This window comes from Centrocercus urophasianus, unplaced genomic scaffold, assembly GCF_019232065.1.
Source record: "Centrocercus urophasianus isolate 14NV4802_14NV808 unplaced genomic scaffold, USGS_Curo_1.0 seq_12, whole genome shotgun sequence".
Taxonomy (NCBI): domain Eukaryota; kingdom Metazoa; phylum Chordata; class Aves; order Galliformes; family Phasianidae; genus Centrocercus; species Centrocercus urophasianus.
Window position 1 is genome coordinate 2,817,447 of NW_024884364.1, and position 21,465 is coordinate 2,838,911.

Consider the following 21,465-nt stretch of genomic DNA (forward strand, 5'->3'; position numbering starts at 1 on the left):
TCCTGTCTCCACAACCACAGAAGCACTCATCTTGATCTATCATTCCCAAGGAATGCAGAGAACTGGATTCTAACTTTTTCAGGTAAATACAGTAAATACCCTCAACTTATTTTGGACTCTGCCTGTCTCCTTCATCTTTCTCATCTTTTCCTCCCACTTGATCCACCCCCTAAATATAGGAATGCTTGCAATAATTCAGGTCCAGTTATTCCATCTTTAGATAAAACCTCTAAACATTCCTGAAAGTCAGCTCACTCGCCAACCACAGCCCCTCATCTGAGTTATGGCAATTATGGGAAAATCTACTGTTTGTGCCAACAAGAAGTAACTGCTTTGGCATGACAGCGTAAGGTTTGCACAGGACAGCATCTATCTGGTAACTTCCATGGAATCATAAAATGTCCTGGGTTAGAAGAGACCTCAGGATCATCAAGCTCTAATTCCCCTGCCATAGGCAAGCTTGCCAACTGCTAGATCAAGCACTAGGACAGGTTGTCCAAGGCCTCACCCAGCCTGGCCTTGAACACCTCCAAGGGTGGGGCATACACAACACTGGCTTAAAATAAAGCAAAAAATGTCAACAAAAAAATAAAAATTAAAAAACCTACAGAGAATCTTTTCCTCTTCCCCTTCATGTCTAAAAGCACCTCTCATGTCAAAGAGTGACACTGCTGTCCAATCACAAAAAGCAAAAGACACATGGGAGGGACTGATCTCTTCTGTTTGTGCAGATGGTGCAAGATCTGTACAGGGATGAGACATGGAAGGGAGGGCTAAACCCAAAAGATTTTTGCCAACTTCGAATCTGCAGAAGACTGGTGCAAGGACAACACTGGCGGATAATTTTCTGTGTTCACTAGTTACAAGACCACCCCTAGTTAACTGCATTAATACACTGCTAGGGAGACTAAACTTAAATAGCAAGAAAAGCACTCTCACTTGTAGGTTAGCTAGAAACTGGAACAGACTATCTAAGCAGTCTCCAGAGTCTGCCTACATGACTGTCTTTAGGAATAAATTGGATGAATAGCTATGGACATGTTCGGTATACTCAATCCTGCCTCAATGCTGAAGTGGGCTAGTTGTTCTCCTGAGGTCCTTGTTCAGCAGTTAGCTTCACTGAAAAGAACAAAAGAGTTGTCTCAAATTGTTCTGTCCAGAACATGCAATTAGAAGAACAATGGAAAAAAATATTCCTCCCTTCTTTCCCTCATCCTCTCCATCTCTGTATCTCACAGCTGAGTAGCTCCCAGCCCTCAGAGTTGGAGGCTGGGAGTAAAATGCATTCTAAAATGGTGGAAGCAACAGGAAATACAGTAGACTTGGTACACTTCACATATAGCAGCTAGAGTGAGGACTATCAGCACAGGACAGCCTTGTATGGTCAGGGTGAAATATTTCACAGCTTACTGAATGCTCATAGGTATGCAACCCGTGCCATGGGTAAGGTGCGACAAGATCAGTGTACAGGTTCCAGGCATGCCTTCTGCATCCAATGGAAAGGTTACACATGAACAACCATTTCCCTCCTGTTCATTCACTCTCCAGGAGCTCCACTACACTGGCTTGTCTAGCAGCCTCCAGTACCAGCTAGCAACTTCCAGCTGCATAAGGGAAGAGTACAAACAGTGGATTCTCCCATTCCTCAACACAGAACCTCTTGTTAGCCTATCAGTTCATTTCATTTACAATACCCCCACCCTCCCTCCCCTCAACTTAAAAATAATGGTTATAATTAACACATGGAAGATGATGGCACTGTGCATGTGGTTAACTTCCAGTCCTCTTCCCCTCTTCTCAAGCATTCTTCTTCCTCCTCTTCAACACCCTCCCTCTATTCCCCAATCAGTTCCATCAGTCCATCTCGCCTGCATGCCTGGGGGACTGCTGCTCACTTGCCATAGACACTCTCATCACTGTAGGCCACGTAGAGAAAATAGTCCTCCTCGTGATTATCCTGCAAGGGCAGAAAAGAAAAAAGTATCAAACCACAGCCCCGTAGTTCTTCACTACGTATGAGAAAATCCAACAAGGAAACCATTGTAGCAAAAAAGAGACATAACCTTTCTGTTTACACTGATAGCTCCACATTTTCCTAAGAGAATATATACAGAAACTCCCTCTACTCACAGCTCAACCTCTAAATTTAGACAAGTCATATTTTTGGATACACTGGATTTACTAGAAAAGATAGTGTGCTGCAAATATGCAACAGAAACAGCTCTGACTGTTGCAGGCTATGCAGCAGAATGTCAGCACTGACATAACCTTAAGATCAGGAGGAGTGACTTAGGAGTGCTCTAACATTAAAAACAATCTCTGCATACTTTGGTATTTGATAAATGTTGTTACATTTGTCATATTTCAGAACACCTTACTAAATGGCTGTGATACTAGTCCACTTTTATATAGGGGCAGTAAAGCTGAGATGTTAAATGATTAAATGGATACAAAAAGTCTGCAGAATGCCAGAGAGTCTTGATCTCAGCTTCAGATAGTCAGATGTACTTATTTCTACATAGCCAGATTTGAGTAGTTAATCTTACATCTTCATTAGTCTACATATACAAATTATTCAGTCATTGTCAAAAAGTGCTAGGTCAAATAAGGCTTGCAGCACCAAACTGGAGCTCTTCTATTAAAAACCACTAGCACAGCCCAAGGAGAAATCAAGGAGAAATCAATCCAGGCTGCAAAGCAACCATGATATAATTAATGCCTATGTAACAGAGGAATGATGGGCACAGAATATGCCTTCAAAGTTAAGTAACACTGCTTAGTATAAATATTAGCAAGCAATGTTCACAATGTCCTTATACAGTACAAGCTAGGAAAAAGTACTCCTGAACAAAGGTTTAGCATTCTTTCAAAATGTATTTATAGACATTTAGTTGCAGAGTGATACTGTGTTCTTTTACTGCTAAGAGAAAATTTCTTTTGTATTGAACAAGAAGAGAAAGATAGGTCAGACCTACCTCGTACAGCTGACCCATGGTAGCACTCGTGGGAGGGATGGTATTATTGACAAAGAAGAATAGCGCATCCTCTGGCCTCAGGTGGATCCGCTTTCGGATTAAGAAGTAGAATTGCCCAACTGAAGAGAAACAGAGGAGAATGCCTCAGACCCAAAGAGAATTTCCAACTAAGCATGGCTGTTTTCTTTCGAGAATGAAGCGATGGAAGTCACATACTGTATGTAAAAACTAGGGAAAATGGACAGTGTGGAAAATCAAGTAGGAACTGTAACAATATTAGCAGCCAATCCACACTGAGCTGACAGTTTCACAAGTTAATCAGTACTGCTTCAGACCACCACATTCTCTAAATTCATACCCCAGCTATTATGGTATGAATTGTTCTTCTGCAGGGATTAGTGGAAGACTTCTAACTTGCTTAAACGTTAAACTCTGTACATCAAAAACATGTTAAGAGAATTTTCACACTGTAAATGGGTTGCAGTTCCTGAAAACAAATTCCTTATTTATTTGAGCTATTCTGCATAAGAAAGTATTCTGCAATACGTTACGTACTGCAATGAGAGGGAAAAAAAAAAAAAAAAGCTGTTCCTGTAACTTATTTATGTTCTCAAATGAAAACAAATGTAATCACACAAAACTGTTCACGAACACTCAGAAAAAAAATCATGGTCATGACTCCAACCACAGTAGTGGACAACAGTGAGAATATTTCAAGAACGTGTCCTTTCCTGCAGCAAGTATACCTGAGCTACCTCAACAGTGACTGATGATTTCACCACTGCCTGTGATACACAATTCAGTCATTTTCACCACAGCTGGAAGTCACATTGACACACACGTATTATTTTAGTCACTGTGACACCTACAGTCTCAAAGAATTCTGCATGTTGTAATCTAGACTGTAAGATACATAGATACAATAAGTACAGCTGGGCAAACTGGGGTAGTGATAAAATGTTGAGTCCTGCCTGGATTTTTCATTTTTGGTGATGATCACATGAACTAAAGTCACTTAATAAGTCCATCTTAATGAAAATCAAGAACAGAGGCAGACTTTGTTACCTGTGAGGTCAGAAGGCACAAGGTACTTCCTTTTGTCTAGATCAGGTACTCTGGCTTTTGGTGCTTTTTCCACAATTACCTGATGAGGTAGAAAGAGACAAGCTATGGGCATCATTAAAGAAAATGAACCAAAGAAATAGAAGTTGAAGAAGGCAATACCCTTTGAGAAAGCTGGTGCTACCAGGCCTTTAGAAATTCCTTTCATCCCTAACAAATACACAACATTAAAGAATAGATAGGTAAGAAGAAGACAGCAAATCACTGGCAATCTCTGTGCTGGGAGCTCAGGACTACAGCAGTAAGCACAACGAATAAAAAGTGGAAAGTGGAATAAGCATAAAAATAAACCATAATTGGCAAGGGAAAAATAATAATAATAATAATAAAAAAAAATCAGGTCACCTTGATAGTCTTAAGGCAGGTTAATTTTGTATGAGGGAGCTACCAGGAGGCTACTACACAAATACAAGTAAATTGAGCTGTTTCCAAGTTACATTTCAACCTGCCTGACACAAAATCAGCTCCATTCCCAGTAGTCCCATATCCTAATTTCCACATTCACCCACAGTGATCTAGAATGAAGCAAAGAATTGAAAGAGAAGCTACAGCTTACTGAGGAAGGTTGTTTGTTTTTTTTTTTTTTCCAAATTGCCAGTTCTTCAGTAGTTATCTTCTGCTCTGAAATTCATATCCCTTCAGGTTATTTCATAGAATCACAGAATGGCTTGGGTTGGAAGGGATCTTTAAGATCATCTAGTTCCAACTCCCCCGCTATAGGCAGGGACATCATACTAGACCAGGTTGCTCAAAGCTCCATCCAGCCTGGCCCTAAACGCCTCCAGGGAGGGGCGCCCACAACCTCTCTGGGCAGACTGACCTGTTCCAGTGTTTTACCACTCTCACAGTAAAGAATTTCCTCCTAATACCTAGTTTAAATCTATCCTCTTCAGTTTAAAACCAGCTCCCCTCATCGTGTCGCCACATGCCCTTCTAAAATGTCCCTCTTCGGCTTTCCTGTAGGGCCCCTTCAGGTACTGGTAGAACACTATACAGGTCCACCCAGAGCCTTTTCTTCTCCAGGCTGGAGAGCCCCAGAGAGCTTCTCTAATCCTGTCCTCACAGAGGAAGTGTTCAAGCCCTCCGATTGTTTGTGGCCCTCCTCTGGACCTGATCCAACAACTCGATGTTATTTCCCCTATTTAATATAGTTACACACATTTCTTTATTTGTATAAATACATAATGAATAAACAACACATTACCACCTGGACTTACAGAGACCTTTGGCACCAAATACTAATCCTCATTATACATTGACATAAGAAAGAATAAGCTCAGCAGCTTTGAGGTCAGAGAGGCGAAGAGATCTCCTGCTACATAGAACTTTTTGTTACCAGAGCTAGGCAAAATGCTTCTCTCTGAAATAGGAACTATTCCAAGTGACTTGAATATAAAAAGGTTTGGAAATCTTTCCAAAGCTTGGTGATATGTTTCCATGGAAATACTGCGTGCATGTGGAAAGAAAATGCAGACACTGGTGGCAGTTGTTATTTTTTCCTCGTATGTATTTTTGATCAAGTGGAGAGATATGTCACATGGTTTGATCTACATTCTGCAGAAACCATTTTCCACCTTCTAAAAAAAGAAGCTCAATTTTCTGAACTTTCTCAACTTTGTAATTCTGCTAGAACCTGTGATTGTATACAGCCTATGTGAGACACTGTGAGACTAATTTCTAAGGACTCATGCTCCCAGCCCTTTGGCAACCAAAAGCAGCAGCTGTGTCAGCAGTACAATAGAAAAGGCTGAACTGTCGTGCTTTGTGCTTCCTCCTTCTTTAGGAGGAAAATGGTGTTGACACATCCATGAAACTGTATGCCAAAGGAAAAAAATGTGATGAGCTTTGTGTATTAACTTGGAAAAAGTGCCACGCCAACCAAACTCTCCTCCTTCCAGATCCAAGTATCTGCAAAGCATATCACACAGTAGAGATGCTGGCTTGGACATCTTTGCGCTGCACTCCATTTAGATGCCTCCAACACAGCCAAAAGCCCTGAAAATTCTGTTTCTTTCTAAAACACATGTGTAGTTTGCTAGTGCAAGAACTTCAAGAACCTCAACTACTAGGCAACTGAGCTCTTTCAGATTAAGTCTGTGTTAGGACATGCATTTCCATACAAGATACAATTGGTAAGTATTGTGAAGGAAAGGCACAATCTCACTACACAGATGCAGGCTGACCAGCAACAGCACTTTGCCTGTTTTCTTATCCTGAAATGCTACAAGGTAGTATTTAACAAATTGCAGCAGAAAAAAGCCTTTAATTTTTGCTTTCCATTTAGAAGACTGGTAAGCAGAACTGCTAGGTAGCAGCAGTGACAGGACCAAACTGACTCAAAAGGATGGCATTTAGCTTAGTTGCTAGATAAAGGAAAAGAAGATAGAGGGTACCTTGATTTATGCCATGGCTATGAGGACAAGGTGAGTTTTGGGGATTCTAAACACCTAGAAAGGATTCAAATCAAATCATAAAGCTTGAGACAGATCTCCCTCTTACAAAGAGTCAGGGAAAAATGGAGGTGTTTTCCTAGACTATATTTGTAGTCAGTTTCCTGGATAACCCAGGTAGGTATCTCTTCTAAAGGTTACTTTGCACACAGAGTCAAAACTACAAAAACAATCCAAAGGCCAGATACATATTACCTTCATATCTCTTACTGCTGGGAGGTGACTCTGGTAACAATGGACTGGGGCAGAATGCTGAAATCGTCTAATTTCAGCAACATGCTGAGATGTATCACGACACTGAAGTGTTGGCAGCCAAAGGGACACTGTTGTTAAGGATCATACTGCTGTGAAGGGCAGTGACAGAACTGATGTAAAAACCATTTGCTGCACTCATTTGTTCCACATGCAGCTCCGACAACAAGCCTCCCCCAACAATACACATCAGGCCTCTCCAGGCACTGTTCTCTCTTTTCCTTAGCTGCAGCACACCTCATCACTTTGATCCTGTTTTTGTCCATAACACTCTGCTAATGCCCCTCTGTCTTGATATTTCTACTTCCTGCCAGACCAGGTCTGTTGCTGGGCTCTCCACATGTTTCTTCCAGTTACTTCTATCATGACCTGCTGCATAATCTGCCATGTTGACCCCCAGTTTACAGTTTGCCTCTCTCCTGACCAGCTGAGCCCTCTGAGGTCCTCATCTCAAAAGACAGAACTGCATACACTATGTGCTCAACCTGCTCTGACGTGCTAGGGGCCCCAAAAATGACTGGGCAAAACGTACCCAAATTCTGACTTTCAAGAACTTCTATCAACCCAGTTGTGGGCCTTTCTCAAGATGAAAAAATGGTCCCATCCTACAGGGAAAACCTAAGGTGTAACAGTTCTTTTGCACACTGCATCTAGGACAGAACTCTCCCAGTGGCATTGGAGAGAAAAGCTGTAAACCATTTATTAAAAGGGGACAAAAAATAAAAAAAATAAAAATAAAAAAAAATAAATAAAATAAACACTAGTGTTACTATTTCTTTTGGCAATTATTGTTACAAATTATAAAGCCAGGAGTTTTCCACCAGGATTCCAGAGGGACCTAAGGATAAGGAAGGAAAGTTTAGCTAAAAGATGATCTTGTTTTCCAAATGATGTTTGTTGTTTTTTGTTTTGTTTTGTTTTCCACAGGATGATTAAACAAGAGAGAAGTAAGACTAAGAATTATTAATTAGCATCCTTTTTTTTTTTTTTTTTTTTTTTTTCCTTTCTTTCACGCAAAGGAAAAGAACGGAGTACGACTATACTGAAGAGCAAGCTCCAAAGGTAAAAAATAAAAGGAAAACATTTGATTTAGGTCTTTTTTCTTACAAAGAACGCCTGTTTTACTCATTCATTGTTCTCCTCCATTTTCCCAGAGCAAGCTCCTTCCCCATCCGCCAGTCCCACGCACACAGGCTGCCATAATAAGATTAACAGCGTTCTTGCAGTCGAATTACTGCGGATGCCTGAAAAAAGACCCCCACACCCACCCATAGACCTTGGCGTAAAACAACGAATACGTTCGCATTAAAGAGAAAGCAGTCTGGAATTAATATCGAAACGTCAAAGTAATCATCTTTCCTAATCCCGTTTTTCTCAGAGAAAAGAAGCAAAGCAGCAGGCGGCAGCGACAAGGACAGCAAAGAATGGCGATGTCTGCACAGCTAGCCCGAGGGCAGCGCTCGTCCGTCACACTCACGGGGACTCTGTCGGGGTATTTCTTCCTGATTTTCTCCCCTTCTTTTTTCCTGTACTCGAACGGGTGGTCTTCCTTGTACTGGAACTTCATGATGCGACACCTCCGAGCCGGCCACCGCTCTCCCACCGTCACCTACGACTCAGCAAAACCCAACGACACCCGCGCAGCTCACGCAAGCCGAGCCCAGCGGAGCGCAGCTCCGTGCCGTGCTGCTGCGTGATGTCACCGCGACGCGCCCTCCCCTTCCGCCGCGGCCGCCATTGCAGCGCGGTGCGGGCGCGTGCAGCCGGGGAGCGCGCCGCCTTCGTACGTGCGTCTGTGGTGGGCGTTTGCCTTTACGTCGGGTTGCTGTGCGTTTCGGGTCTTTTTTCGTGGTAACAATTTAAAAAGAACAGCAACAACAACAAAAAAAATCCGCAGAAACACAGCCGCCAAAATAAACGCGAAGTGCGTGACTCAGGGGTTATCCACGCAGCCGCGCGCCCGTCCTCACGCACCGACCTCCGAGGTGTCCCCGTGCGAGCGCCTTCGTGAGGCTGTTCTGTACGTGGTTGTGAGCTGCACAGCGGAGGAAAAAGGGAAAATAGAAGGCTAGTTGTTGTGTCTGTCCCTGCTGTTGGCAAATCTGGGGTTGTTCTGTTTGTTCTCTTTTCCGGTTAAACAACAAGGGAGAGGAGGCGAGTTGAGGAAGTGGGGGAGCAGTGTGTTTTGTAACTTGTTTTTAGGAATAGTTGATTTGAAAAAGTAGAAATACCATGTATTTTAGGGATAAAGTTGTTGTATTTTATGTGGTTAATTCTTACAAAACTGTGAAAGCTTTTAGATGTTGTGAATAGTGTGGATGTAGTATTATGGACTAGAAAACATGTTGTAAGGCTGTTCTGTTTAGACAAAAGGCCCTCAGCAAAAGAAACACAACAATGAAAGCTATGACCTCCACACAAGGTCAAATTATCTCACTCTGGGATTAGGTTGGGATGCAACAGGCAGGCATCAAGATTCTCCCCTCTATCCTCCTTATCTTCTACAACCCAGTATATATTATTAAAAAACAGGTTAACATCCCGGTATATATCACTAAAAGACAGGTTGCCAAACTTATCTCTATCCAAGGACAAACAAATGTCCAGAAATAATGGCCGGGTGCTGACTGAGCAAACATTACAATTTTGTTACCTATAAATTACTTACAGTAGGCATTCTCCTACTGAGCGTACATCAGTGAGGAAAGTTCATCTAGAGGACAAGAGAGGAAGACCACTGGCTAAAGTAAAAGGCTGTCTGTTTGACTATCAGGATGCTAAAAGGGCACTAGACGGTAGAAGAGACCATGAAATAGGAGACTGGAAACCTCATAAATCACTGTGTGAAATAGGCGTGTTAATTGTCTCACACATAATTGATGAGTATATACTATCTGTAGAAATATAATGGACTTTGAATCATATAATCTTGGAAGTGCTTATGGTAGAAATGTCCCCAGTACTTCCCAGTGCTGCTAAGAAAGAACACCTGGCTTAACAGTAACAAAACTTTGCTGTTAAGTTCCTACGCATTGATTTCTTCAAATCACAAGTATGTCACATAACATCCCAGGCCAGAGGTACATTACAAGCAGCATGTGGTGAAGGGAGATGACTGCAAAGAAGTCTAAATAGCCAGCCAATTTTAGAGGATACACACAGCAGTATCATCCTTTGTTTTTTTTTTTTCTGAGTGTGGCTAAGCTCACAGTACTGACCAGCAAAAGAGAAGGTGCTGAAGTATGGGTCCACATGGTCAAATCAGTACTAAAAAGAAAAGCTGCTGTTGCCCTGGAGACATTGAACAGGAGTGCATCAAATAATTATTCCATTGCATGCTTCATCCATAGAAGTGGAACTTTTCCAAGAATGATGTTTTATTTGTGCAGCAGTTTTGATAGCAGCGAGTGTTGTGTGGAATAGTAGACTGCCTTAGTATAAGGCAACACTCAAAGGCAAAGGCCACACCAGAGGCAGAAGTAAGAGAATGCAGGTTCACTGTACTCGATTCAACCCTGTGCTAGCCTGCTGGCACAGTGAATAGGAGTGGGGAAATACATAGTTGCTATTTTGCAGGCACCATGATTCTACAGTATGGTTTGAATGGAAAAAAAAATCCAGACTAGAGCAAAGAGTCAGCTCAAAACCATAAGAAATGGAAGACCAAAGATGGAAGTTCCATTACAATGTTCTGTAAGGGCATCATAACGAAATAATAAGTAATAAAAATAGGATCAGGGGAAAAGGATCAGGAAAAAGCCCTCATCTATTTCTAGAAGTATTCATATACATCTTTAAGGCTGCCCCAAGAAACTCATACTTCAGGTGTTCAGGTTTCTTTATCCCTATACACTGATACACATACCTGAGTTGCCTGAAGGGAAGGAGTTATCCCAACAATGGGAAGGACCTATTGCATATCCCCACAGCAGATTCAGGGTGCTAGTTTGTGCTCTTTGCCCTGGAGAGAGTTGTTTATCATATACTACCCACCACCCACCTTTGCACTCTATGCCCATTGCTTCTTGAATTCAGAGGTATATTGGTAGTGCCTGGTGACTGTGATCTCTCATCTTGCGTGAAGGAGAGATACGGAGAAAGTACATTTACTTAGAAGCAGATATGCACTGACAGTGGCAGTTCAGAGATGATCTTACCCAGTGAATGCAGATGGGCATGAGATAGAAATCTCACTTACACTTACAGATTAGGCATTTGTACCATAGTCTGTCACCTTAAAATGCCTTCATAGTGTAAGGTAATAAACAGACACATTAGATGTGATTTTTCCTACCTGAATGCTGATGTCTATTTTTTGGAGGGTTATACTGTGTCTGTCCTGTTCTGCCCCTCCTCCTTCCCTCCCACCCCCCAACAGCTCCACCTCCTCCCAGAGAACTGTGGCAGATGCTTTTGTGCTTAAGTAGTTACGCGTCCACATGGTGCTGTGACCTCCAACAAGTATGTGCCAGATTCTCCTAAGGGTAGAGCAAGCCACAGTGGAATGGCATGGATCAGTCTTCAGTAGTTCACATACACGAGGTTAGTACAGGAAGCATCACTGACTTGTTTCTCTCATTCTGTCATTAGACATTGGAGCATTTCCCCATAGTTGCTGGTAGAGTCAGAGGATCTCAGAAGGATGACTCAGAACCGAGGCATTGATTTTGTTTATGCCAGGAGAAAAAGCTGTCTTCATGCCATAGTGCTTTTCTGTAACGTTTGGCCTCCTTTTTGCTTCCTAGTTGCCTGCCCCATAGCAGTTGCTAAATCTCCATGTCCATCTAGACATAGATATGTCTTCCTCAAGAACAAAAGAGAGGAGGTAACTGCATATTAGCTAACATCTAGCTTGAAATTCTGTAACAAACCAGAGAGAGTCTTGCATTTTCCCCTCCTCTGGTGCCAAGACACGACTCAGAATATCACCAGGTAACCTCTCCTCCCCACAGCAAATCCCACGTGATGATCACAAATCCCGTCGCTGAACTCCTGCCCGATGACGCAGCCCGGACTCGCCCCGACAAGGTCGCTCCTCCTGCTTCCCGTTCCTCCCGTCTCCACCTCCTGTGGCTCAGTAAAAACAACCTCGGTGCTGGCGCAGCGGCTGGCAGGAAGATGATGCGTGCAGGAGCAGTGACAAACAAGCATCTGACTTATAGTTCTTATTAACATGTCAGCCCATGGGCATGTGACAAACCCCGCATTAAGGGGCCGCGTGCTAGAGAGAGGATCTGAAAAATGGATTGGTTATTCTTTCACTGGACTCCAGGCACAACGTAGTTCACAGGGTGGCTAAACAATGAACTTTCTTAACCTGGAGTGCTAGAAGTATAGTGTTTATGTAGTAGAGTGGTGTGTTTGTATATTGTGTGCTTGGCGCTTCACACACATAAGGGATTCCTCAAGCCTTACCAATGCTGTAGCCATAGAAGCAGGAAATGAAAATATTTACACAGAATCCAGGGGAAAGGGAGGGAGCTGTAGTCCATCCTGTACCACACACACTCCAGGAGCAGTGCTTGGAGCTTTGCGGTGTTCTACTACTAGCTTGGAAATATCTACATGACTGGATAAAATTCCCTGACTTCAGAATAAAAACATCCCTGTTATTTTCTTATTTGCCTTATTTTTCTTGGAGATGCCATCTAGGTAGATATCTCCCAGGACAGTCCCTGAAACTGCTCTGTAGTTGTATCAGCTGTAAATCACTCTTCTACTGATATCTCCCCTGAGGTGATTATTCTGTCTGTATCACCACAGACTGGCCTTTTAAAAAATTCTCAGTGCAGGCACATCCAACCCATGACCCACAGATTGCACGCATCCCGTCCCAGCCTATCCTGCAGCAGACCTCTGTCCTGTCCTACCAGACAAAAATATTTTCACTTCCACATCTTACTCATGTCTTTAGTTTTTGGCAGCGCATAGATTTGTGAGCAACTATCTTCAAGGGTGAATTACTGGAAGAGCAAAATTAGATGAAAGACCTTTGATGAACAGCTTGAGAACTCACGAAGAAATGCAACCATCAAACCAGACTGTTAAATTAGTTTCACAAAGACAAGTTCAAATATCTCTCTACTTTTATTTTTTGTTGCTCTTTTTTTTAATGTTTTAATGGAAATATTGGGAATTAAAATAAGTTTCGTTACTTGTATACATTAAAAATATTAGTAATACTTCCTATTTTATTATTTTGGTCCAGAACATCAGAGTTGGGTGTTGATGGTATGGCAGTTGAGGTTGAATCTTCCTGCCAGTATTTCATTACATTTTGTCACCATGTGACAGATGGCAGCAGAGGGACAGTCTGACAAAATGACGTCAGACATGGAAGTGCTATGAAGCAAAGGTATGTCATTGAAGTGCTCCATGCAGAAAAAATTGCACCCATTGACATTCATCTGTGCTTACTGAACATGGAGACCAAACTGTGGATGTGAGCGCAATGAGGTGGTGGTTTCAGCAGAGGAGATGGAGGCAGTGGGTCACCTTTGCTGGCACAGATTGTTACGAGAGTGGTATGCAGGCTCTTGTTGATTGCTGGTGAAAATTGATAGCTAGTGGTGGTGACTGTGTTGAAAAATAGTGTTTTGTAGCTGAGAATTTGCTCAATCAAATAGTGTCATTGTGCTCTTTTATTGTGCTCTATTTAATTGACTTTCAGTATCCTTATTTTAGCAGATAAAAATATTTGCTTTGCTTCACAGTCCCATTTTATTCATGTCAGTGATTTTTGGCAGTAAACACATTTTGAACAATTATTGTCAAGGATGAAGTACAGGAAGAATAAAATTCAGTCAAAAATCTCTGGTGAATACCTTGAATCCTCACTAAGAATCGCAGCCACTGCCACGGAACCAGACTGGTGTGTCAGTTTCAGAAAAACAAAAGCACAGAATCACAGAATGGTCTGATTTGGAAGGGCCCTCAAAAATCATAAATCTCCAACTCTGCCACAACAGGCAACCTCCCCATTTAATACTAGACCAGGCTGCCCAGGGCCCCATCCAACTGGGCCTTGAACACCTCCAGGGACTGGGCATCCACATCTCTGGGCTGCCTGTTCCAGCACCTCACCACTCTCTTGATAAAGAACTTCCCAATGATATCCAACCTGAATCTTCCCTCAACTTCAACTGAAAACCATTTCCCCTTATCCTGCTGTTATCTAACCTTTCAAAGAGTTGACTCAAATGTCCCACTGGTTTTAAGGTTTTGTTCTTTTTCTTTTTAAATTTAAAGAAAAAGTATTTACAGTCAAAATGTTTTTAACTTATATATTAAGAATAGTGTATATTTTATTAGGGCTGCTCCAAAAGTAATGCCTGCTGTTATATTATGTTGACCCTTAACATCAGAGGTGGATGTTGGTGGTATGGCAGTGGAGGCAGAACCTTCCCACCAATATTCCATTGCGCTTTTTTTTTTTGCTGTGTAGCAGGTAGCAGCAGAGGGATCATCTGAGAAAATAGTGTCTGACATAGAAGAGAATATGAAGCAAAGGCGTGTCTTTGAATTCCTCCATGAGGAAGAAATTGCACCCACTTGCTGGATGTTCAAGGAGACTAAACAGTGGTGAGGTGGTGTGTTTCAGCTGTGGTGACAGTGGGTCACCTTCACTTGTTCAGATTTTTATGAGAGCAGCATGCAGGCTCTTGTTCCTTGTGGATGAAAATGAATAGTTAATGGTGGTGGTTATGTTAGTGTGGTGGAAAGTTAGTGTTTTGTAGCTGAGATTTGCTCTGTCAAACAGTGTTATGGAGCTGTTTGTGTCAACCATAATATCCATGGAAATAAATAGGAGGCATTACTTTTGGAGCAACTTACTCAGCGCAAGACAATTTCTATTCACTGAATGTGGCCCAGGCAAGCCAAAAGGTTTGATGCCCATGAGATATGGTGGCTGTTGGTCTGCTTTTACTTTTTTTTTCTCTTTTTCTTCTTTTTCTCTTTTTCTTTTTCTTTTTCTTTTTCTTTTTCTTTTTCTTTTTCTTTTTCTTTTTCTTTTTCTTTTTCTTTTTCTTTTTCTTTTTCTTTTTCTTTTTCTTTTTCTTTCTCTTTCTCTTTCTCTTTCTCTTTTTTCTTTCTCTTTTTCTTTTCTGTTATTTTATTATATCCTGTTGACTTTGAGTGTCGGATCAGTTGCAAGAGTATTTTCTCTGAATTCACTCATCTGAAATCACTTTAGGAAATCCTTAACAAATGAAGTTGTATCTATCATTATTGTCACATTATTTGATCTCTTGCCAGCAGAAGACCTGTTACACTCAGTCACAATGAAGCATGAGTCAAATGGACGAAGATATGAGCAAACAGAAAAGTATATAAGAGTTAGACAATAGTGGCTCTGCTCGAGGGAAATACACGCAGATCAGCAGGTAATACCCAGCTCTCAGTTCAAGTGACACATTATTTTTTCCTTGAAATGGAGAACAGAGATAGCAAAGGTGATGTGATGCAGAGGAGGGGGAAAGAGTAAAACATTTTAAAACTTCCCTTTTTTATTGCACATCTGATCAAAATTACAAAATTATCATAAAAATTCTTTTAAAATATCCTTTCTCGTATTACTAGGTTTGGGAAGAATTCTAGCAGTGAGATTGCTCCCCTGTGGAGAACGACTGCCATCTCATGTTAAAAGCACGCGCAGCTCAGGACTTGGCCGGCTGTGTTCTTCAGCAGGAAAAAAGGGGGTGGAGACAGCGCAGGAATGGTATGTTCCAAATGGAAATGTTTGTGAAGGCTTCCAAGAAGTTTCTGGTCTTAATAGGGCCAGACACATTTTCAGCAAATGTCTCTGCTTGCTTCGGACTTTACTCTGAAGTAAACAAGAGACTTCCAGGAAATGTTCTGCAGCGTGATAGAGACATCAGGCTTGAACTCGACTTCAGAGATCAGCTGATGAAATAGGTCACACAACTGGATGTTGCACCAACAGTTATTATTATTTCAAGTGCTACGTAACAGAAGAGACATAACCTTATATGTCACTTATTTATTTTATTCAATTTCATCTATTACTGATGCAATTAACAAATGACTAGGCAATTCAGGAAAAAAAAAAATAATGGTGAGCTAGGGAACTGAGACCTGCATTAAATTCTTTCCTTGGATACAAAATTTCTGTGACCAGCCAAAGTCTGGGACACAATCAGAGATCTTCTAGTTGTTCAGTTCTGCTTTATGCTATCCCTGGAGATATCTTACCAACATTCCTTTCTAGATCCCTTGATGATTATAATCTCAATCCTTTCTCTCCTTATCTGAAAAATGGCTGTATTTCACAAGGAGTGTTGCAAACATCAACATGTTAAAGTCTGTGAGGTTTTGGGTAGTATAGCAGGAAGGGCTGTGCAGTCAATTCAGATAGATGTTCAGTCTGTGATCTGTGCATACATATCAACATTAACATGTAAAGTAATTATTAACTAAGGTAATAAAAATAAAATAAATAATGACTGCTTATTGTTTGGTATCTGATGTTATTCTTCTTTAATGTTTTCAGTTGCAAAACCTGGGGTACAGACAACACCAGTGTAATTCAACTGTCACTTTGAGTATCTAATTGAATTAAACTTTGAATTGAAGTATTAAAATTTGAATTGAAGTAAACTTTTTGCAGTTAGTCCATAGCAGTGCTCATCCAAGCAGTTTGATGAATATCTATTTGTGATTAATCATATCTCTATGGATCAGGAAAGACTCACAAATTATTTATATCTGAAAAGTGGCTTAAATGTTTTAAATCATCTTCTTTAGACTGATCTGATTGTGACAGCAGTGGTAGGAATAATTAATGTGATACAACATGAAGGCAACTAAAACATAATTAAACTTTATTTTAACAACAGAACACTTTCTTCTCCTATTGTTTGATTTGTTATTGCACACATCATAGTTTCAATTCAAATACCAGAGCTTATAACTGCTATTTCAGAATTGCTATATATCATATTCAAAACAAGAGTGTACTCCCTCTATATATCCTGTAGAGCATTTAGGGAACTGTAAGTACTACCAGTGTATGCTATGCTATCTTTCACTTACATGCAGATTGTGTACAGGTAGCCTCTTTTTGTTTTTCTTCTACTGTGAATGGATGGCTGGCGCTTTCCTGGAGTTTGGTTTTAATATTGGTGTAAGACCTTTTCATATTGCTTTTCCTGCTCTGAAAACCTCTGCCATCCCCAGGAAATTTAGGCTAGTGGCAACCAGAATGAGATAGCATCTCCCTGTAGGTATCCAGCACCAGCCTGCAAGGCTCAGCACTTTGATCTTGCTGCATGCTTGGATATGCAATCTGTGAATCTAGTGATGTGTGTGTATAATAAATGGATCCAGGGATTGCCAGTGGTCAGTTATCTCAAGGTGTAAAAAGGAACTATCCAAATACTCTGGATCTAGAACTATCTGGAATTTTAGTCTCTTTTTTTCCCTTTCTCATTAGACTAAGGGGATTAATCTGATATTCCTAACCCTGACCACAGGAACTACTCTCTGAATTTTTTTTTTTTTTTCTCTATTCTGAATTTTACTGCCATTCAGTGAACATAAGCACTAGTGTCCTGCAAAGACTGGCTGGACGTCCTTGTCCTCGGCAGATGTCTGCAGTTTTTCTTTAGTCGCTGGATCCAGGTCTAGCATTTTCTGCCCTGCCCTGGCAACAGTGAACCTGCTCGTGTGTAGAGCTTCATCGTAGACTGGAGGAGTGTCTGATGCTGTCAGGGGTGGTGTGCCCTGCACAGTGTTGTGGGAGTGTGCCACTGCTAGGATCCTCCTGGCGGCTGGCCCAAATACCGAATGGAGAGCTGAAAGGGAGGAGACAGAAGCTATTTCCCTCATCCTGAAAGCACTGTACAATTAAAGTGGGACAGGTATATTTGCAGTGCACAGGCTTTTCTCTCCCCATGGCCAGAATGTTTTCCTGCTCCTTGGTCCTCCCATAAAGGGAGGAATGAAGCCCCATCAGCAACATCCCATAATTACTCTTTTCTCTAATGCCATCCAGGATCTTGCAGCTGCCCTTAGTCCACCCAAACATGTGTTACGAACAGTTCACCATCTGACCATATTTGCTACATAAGGCCTGGTGAATACCTGAATTTATAGTATTTACAGATGCCACATTCCCAGCACCCTGCCTAGGACGTCCTTCTGCCAGCCCATTGGAAGACTTCATATGCCTGTCTGGGCATTTTATGGTGCAACCCCCACAGTGGGATGTTGTGAGGTGCCCAGTATCTGGCAAAGCCCACTCACATGTAATGGTGCTCTGGAGAGTGCTGTCGTGATCAAAAGCAATGACAGTGACCTCATAGGGTTGAGGACCTGATTCCTCCCCAGCCGGACGGCAGTGAGTGAAACAGCATCTCATGCAGACAGAAACCAAGCCGCACAGCAGCAGCAGTCCACCAATCACAACCACCAGCCTAGAAGAAGAGAGAAAACTGGATATGGACAGAAAGATTTTTTTTTTTTTGAGGGGGCATATTAAAATCTCTCCTTGCTAATGTCAAAGCTAGACATAATTGTTTAGAGCCTTTTTCAATAGAGTTTGACAGTCTCCAGAGAAGGGGATGCCACGTCTCTTTCAAGCACCAGTTCCTCTGTGACATTAACTTGAGGTAAGCATTTTGTCTTTGTCTAACCAGTTTCCCTGCATGCAGTTTGGTCCATGACCTCAGATCCTTTTGCTGTGCACCTCTGAGGAAAATCTGGCTCTATCTTCAATCTAGACCTACCTTAGTTAGTGGAAAACATCAGTTGAGTTCCTTTCTCCCCACCTCTTAGCCTCCTCCAGGATGGATAAACCTAGTTCCTCCTCATACATCATGTCCCCTAGCCAGTTTGTTGTATCTAGCTGTTGTTGCCCCTGCTTGTCAACATCTCTTTCTAACTGGGGAAACAAAAGTGAGCTAGCTATTCCAGGAGTGTCTTTATGAGTTACAAGTGGAGGGGAAAAATCATAACTCTCAATGTGCTAGCTTCACTCTTACTAATGCAACCTTGTAGATGCCCAACAACTGCAATTCTTTTTAATCTCATACTGAATTTCTAAGGAATCAGAATGAAATTATTTTTAAAAATGGGCCTTTTAAAAGGCATATAATGACACAAAGGCTTTATTAATATTATACTTACAACTATACATGACACTGAAAAAATGCCTGTGATGGCAATTCAGTGTTTGCCGAAGACAACATAATGACTAAGATGGTGCCTTGCTACTGTAGAGCATTTACAGGGCAGAGAGGTAAAGTGGAGAGTAGCCTCACACTTGAGTGAGTTACAAGATCCCATTTAATCCCACTATTTGCTGCTAGAATTGCCCAGTGATGCACATATTTTAAGTAATCACAAGCTATCTTACCAAATATACCAGAGACGGATCCACTCAGTACCTGAACAGCTGAGGAGAAAGAAATAGTTAGACATAGAACAACAAAATAGGAAGATCTCCCACTGCGTTCTCTGCCAGCTCCCCTCACACTCCAGCTTGTAAGTGGCACAAATGTTGAGAAACCCACAGTTCTCATTTCTTATAGGAGACAGTTGTCCAACCTCATCAATCTTCCTGTTAGAAGTGAGTTCTTCTCTTTGGCTTTATCTCTTGTTAACCTGATATTTGAGCTTAACCAAGTCTGTTTTCATGCCTTAGCAATCTATATCATGTACTCTCTAAACTTCCTTACCATAATATGTTTTTTCACCATTTAGTCTGTCAAATACTATTGTTTTACTTTTTTTTTTTTTTTTTCTCCTGAATTTCTTTTTTATTTCTTTCTGGCCCTATACTGTGGGCATATTTTAGATGCTGTGCTGTATGTTCCTTCTGTTTCTGTCAGCAGACCTTTCCCATTCATTTTTGAAATGTATTTCTTTAATCAAAACAGAATCCTCATTTTTCCTTCCCTCTCCCCCCCCCTTTTTTTTTTTAAGAGTAGGTAGAATAAAGTCAAATTTTTTCTTAATCTCCAGTCTGAACCCTCCCTGATGCAGATTTGAGCCATTCCTGCATCTCCTTAATTTGTCTTAATTTCTTTTATTCTTACAAATGACATCATCAAGGCAGTATATTTAAAAAAACAAATCTTCAAGGAATGGTCACTTCCAAATTCATAACCTCAGCCAATCAAAATTACGCCAGAATGTTCTTTATCATAACAGTTATCCAAATAGGAAGCAGAAATGGTACTGCAGGATCAGTGTGTTGAAGAGGTAGCAATCAATGCATCTCACCTTGAAAGCAAGGGACATTTTATCTAAGTTTTCAACAGCTACAGTGTTTCTGGAAAATGTCTGCCACCATGTCATAACAGTTATGTCTTTTGTCCTTCATTGTTTTCTTAAAAGAGTGCAATACCTACGAATACTCACAATTCAGCATTGAGACACCCTTCCTCACTTCTTACTTTGGGAAACTAGAAGGAGAAAACAAGATATGCAACCTGTATCTTTGTTACATAGACTGTTAGCAGTCTGAATTTCCTATAAAAATGATTTACTATTATCTTTAATAATTTTCTTGTATATTCTGCTCTAGATTTGAAGTTACTGTGATACCAACCACACCATTTTCACATCTTCACATAGTCAATAAAATCCTACTCAACATTGTTCCCAGTGAAGACCCTAACTTCCTTCAGGCTGATCACAACTTTCCTTTTCCCCACCAAAAACTGTTACGCTACACATATAAATTGTTCTCAGTGCTCAAATATTTGAAGCCCTAAAAACTCCTGTTACATATTACACTCCTACGCTTCTTGTTCTGCCTTGGTACCTTGATTTCTGTGTTACCATCCCTGGAATTACAGCAAGTATTCTGTCTCCATGCCTATGCCCAACTCTTTCTAGTATTGCAGAAATTCCTGTTATCATCAGTTGCTAACACTCCTCCAGCTTTCCCACATAACTTCACAGCACAGACCTTGTTAAAAAGAACTTGATATGACTTACCCATAAGAAAAATCCTAAAACAAAGCAGATAATGACTGAGTTATGCATCCCCATGGGGCAGATCTGTGGCCTTTTGCTGTCTCAAGCTATTCAGTATCTTTTCTCCTTCCTAGCTTCTGTTCATCCTCTCCAGTCCACTGATTAGGAGAAGGAGCAGATTCCTTCTTGTTTGTTGAATCCCATCTCTTCTTCCCACTCTAGTTCTTTCTGTCTGCCTCTGGGTCTGTACCTGGTCTCTGCTCTCGAAGTTTTAGCTTCCCTCTTTTTTTCTCTTTGTCACTGACAGCTCTTGTTTGTTTCTGCCTGTCTCCTTTGGTTATTTTCTTGGTACGTGTCGTTCCCTCTTTTGAAGGGATCTTTAAAACCTTCCAGTCAGATCAGGAGAAAAGTGGTGGCTACGAGTTTGTTCTTTAGATGTTGAACTAGCTCAGTAAAGGGCATCAAGAGATCTCTGCAGACCTGACCCTGCACTTCTATGAGCAGAAAGGGTCTGAGTTTGTTCATTCCAAATTATTCTTTTCTCCACCCCTACCCTAAGGGTGAATGGATTGAAGGTCATGTTACTGACCTGTTTAATTGGAGGTCAGATTATTCTCTCTCCTCCAGGACCTTTTCTACCCCTGCACTCATGTTGTCCTACTTCTGTAAGGTTCAATCTACTGAAATTGGCCATGTGATCAGTGTCTGGAGCATGCTGCAAG

The 21,465-nt window shown here is 41.3% G+C and overlaps 2 protein-coding genes across 2 annotated transcripts; both read right to left on the bottom strand.

Annotated features, from left to right (window-relative positions):
* Positions 1-1,106: 1,106 nt before the first annotated feature.
* On the bottom strand, positions 1,107-8,487 carry GABARAPL1 (GABA type A receptor associated protein like 1). Its single transcript, XM_042810614.1, has 4 exons — positions 8,277-8,487; positions 4,041-4,119; positions 2,976-3,094; positions 1,107-1,957 (listed from the first exon to the last, which is right to left on the bottom strand). Exons 1-4 carry the CDS (start codon positions 8,364-8,366, stop codon positions 1,892-1,894), a joined length of 354 nt encoding a protein of 117 aa, XP_042666548.1. The 5' UTR covers positions 8,367-8,487; the 3' UTR covers positions 1,107-1,891.
* An 8,875-nt stretch (positions 8,488-17,362) lies between these two features.
* TMEM52B (transmembrane protein 52B) lies at positions 17,363-20,818 on the bottom strand. Its single transcript, XM_042810948.1, has 5 exons — positions 20,765-20,818; positions 20,183-20,226; positions 19,176-19,214; positions 18,065-18,252; positions 17,363-17,613 (listed from the first exon to the last, which is right to left on the bottom strand). The coding sequence occupies exons 1-5, from the start codon at positions 20,816-20,818 to the stop codon at positions 17,363-17,365; spliced, it is 576 nt and encodes a 191-aa protein (XP_042666882.1).
* Between the last annotated feature and the right edge of the window lie 647 nt (positions 20,819-21,465).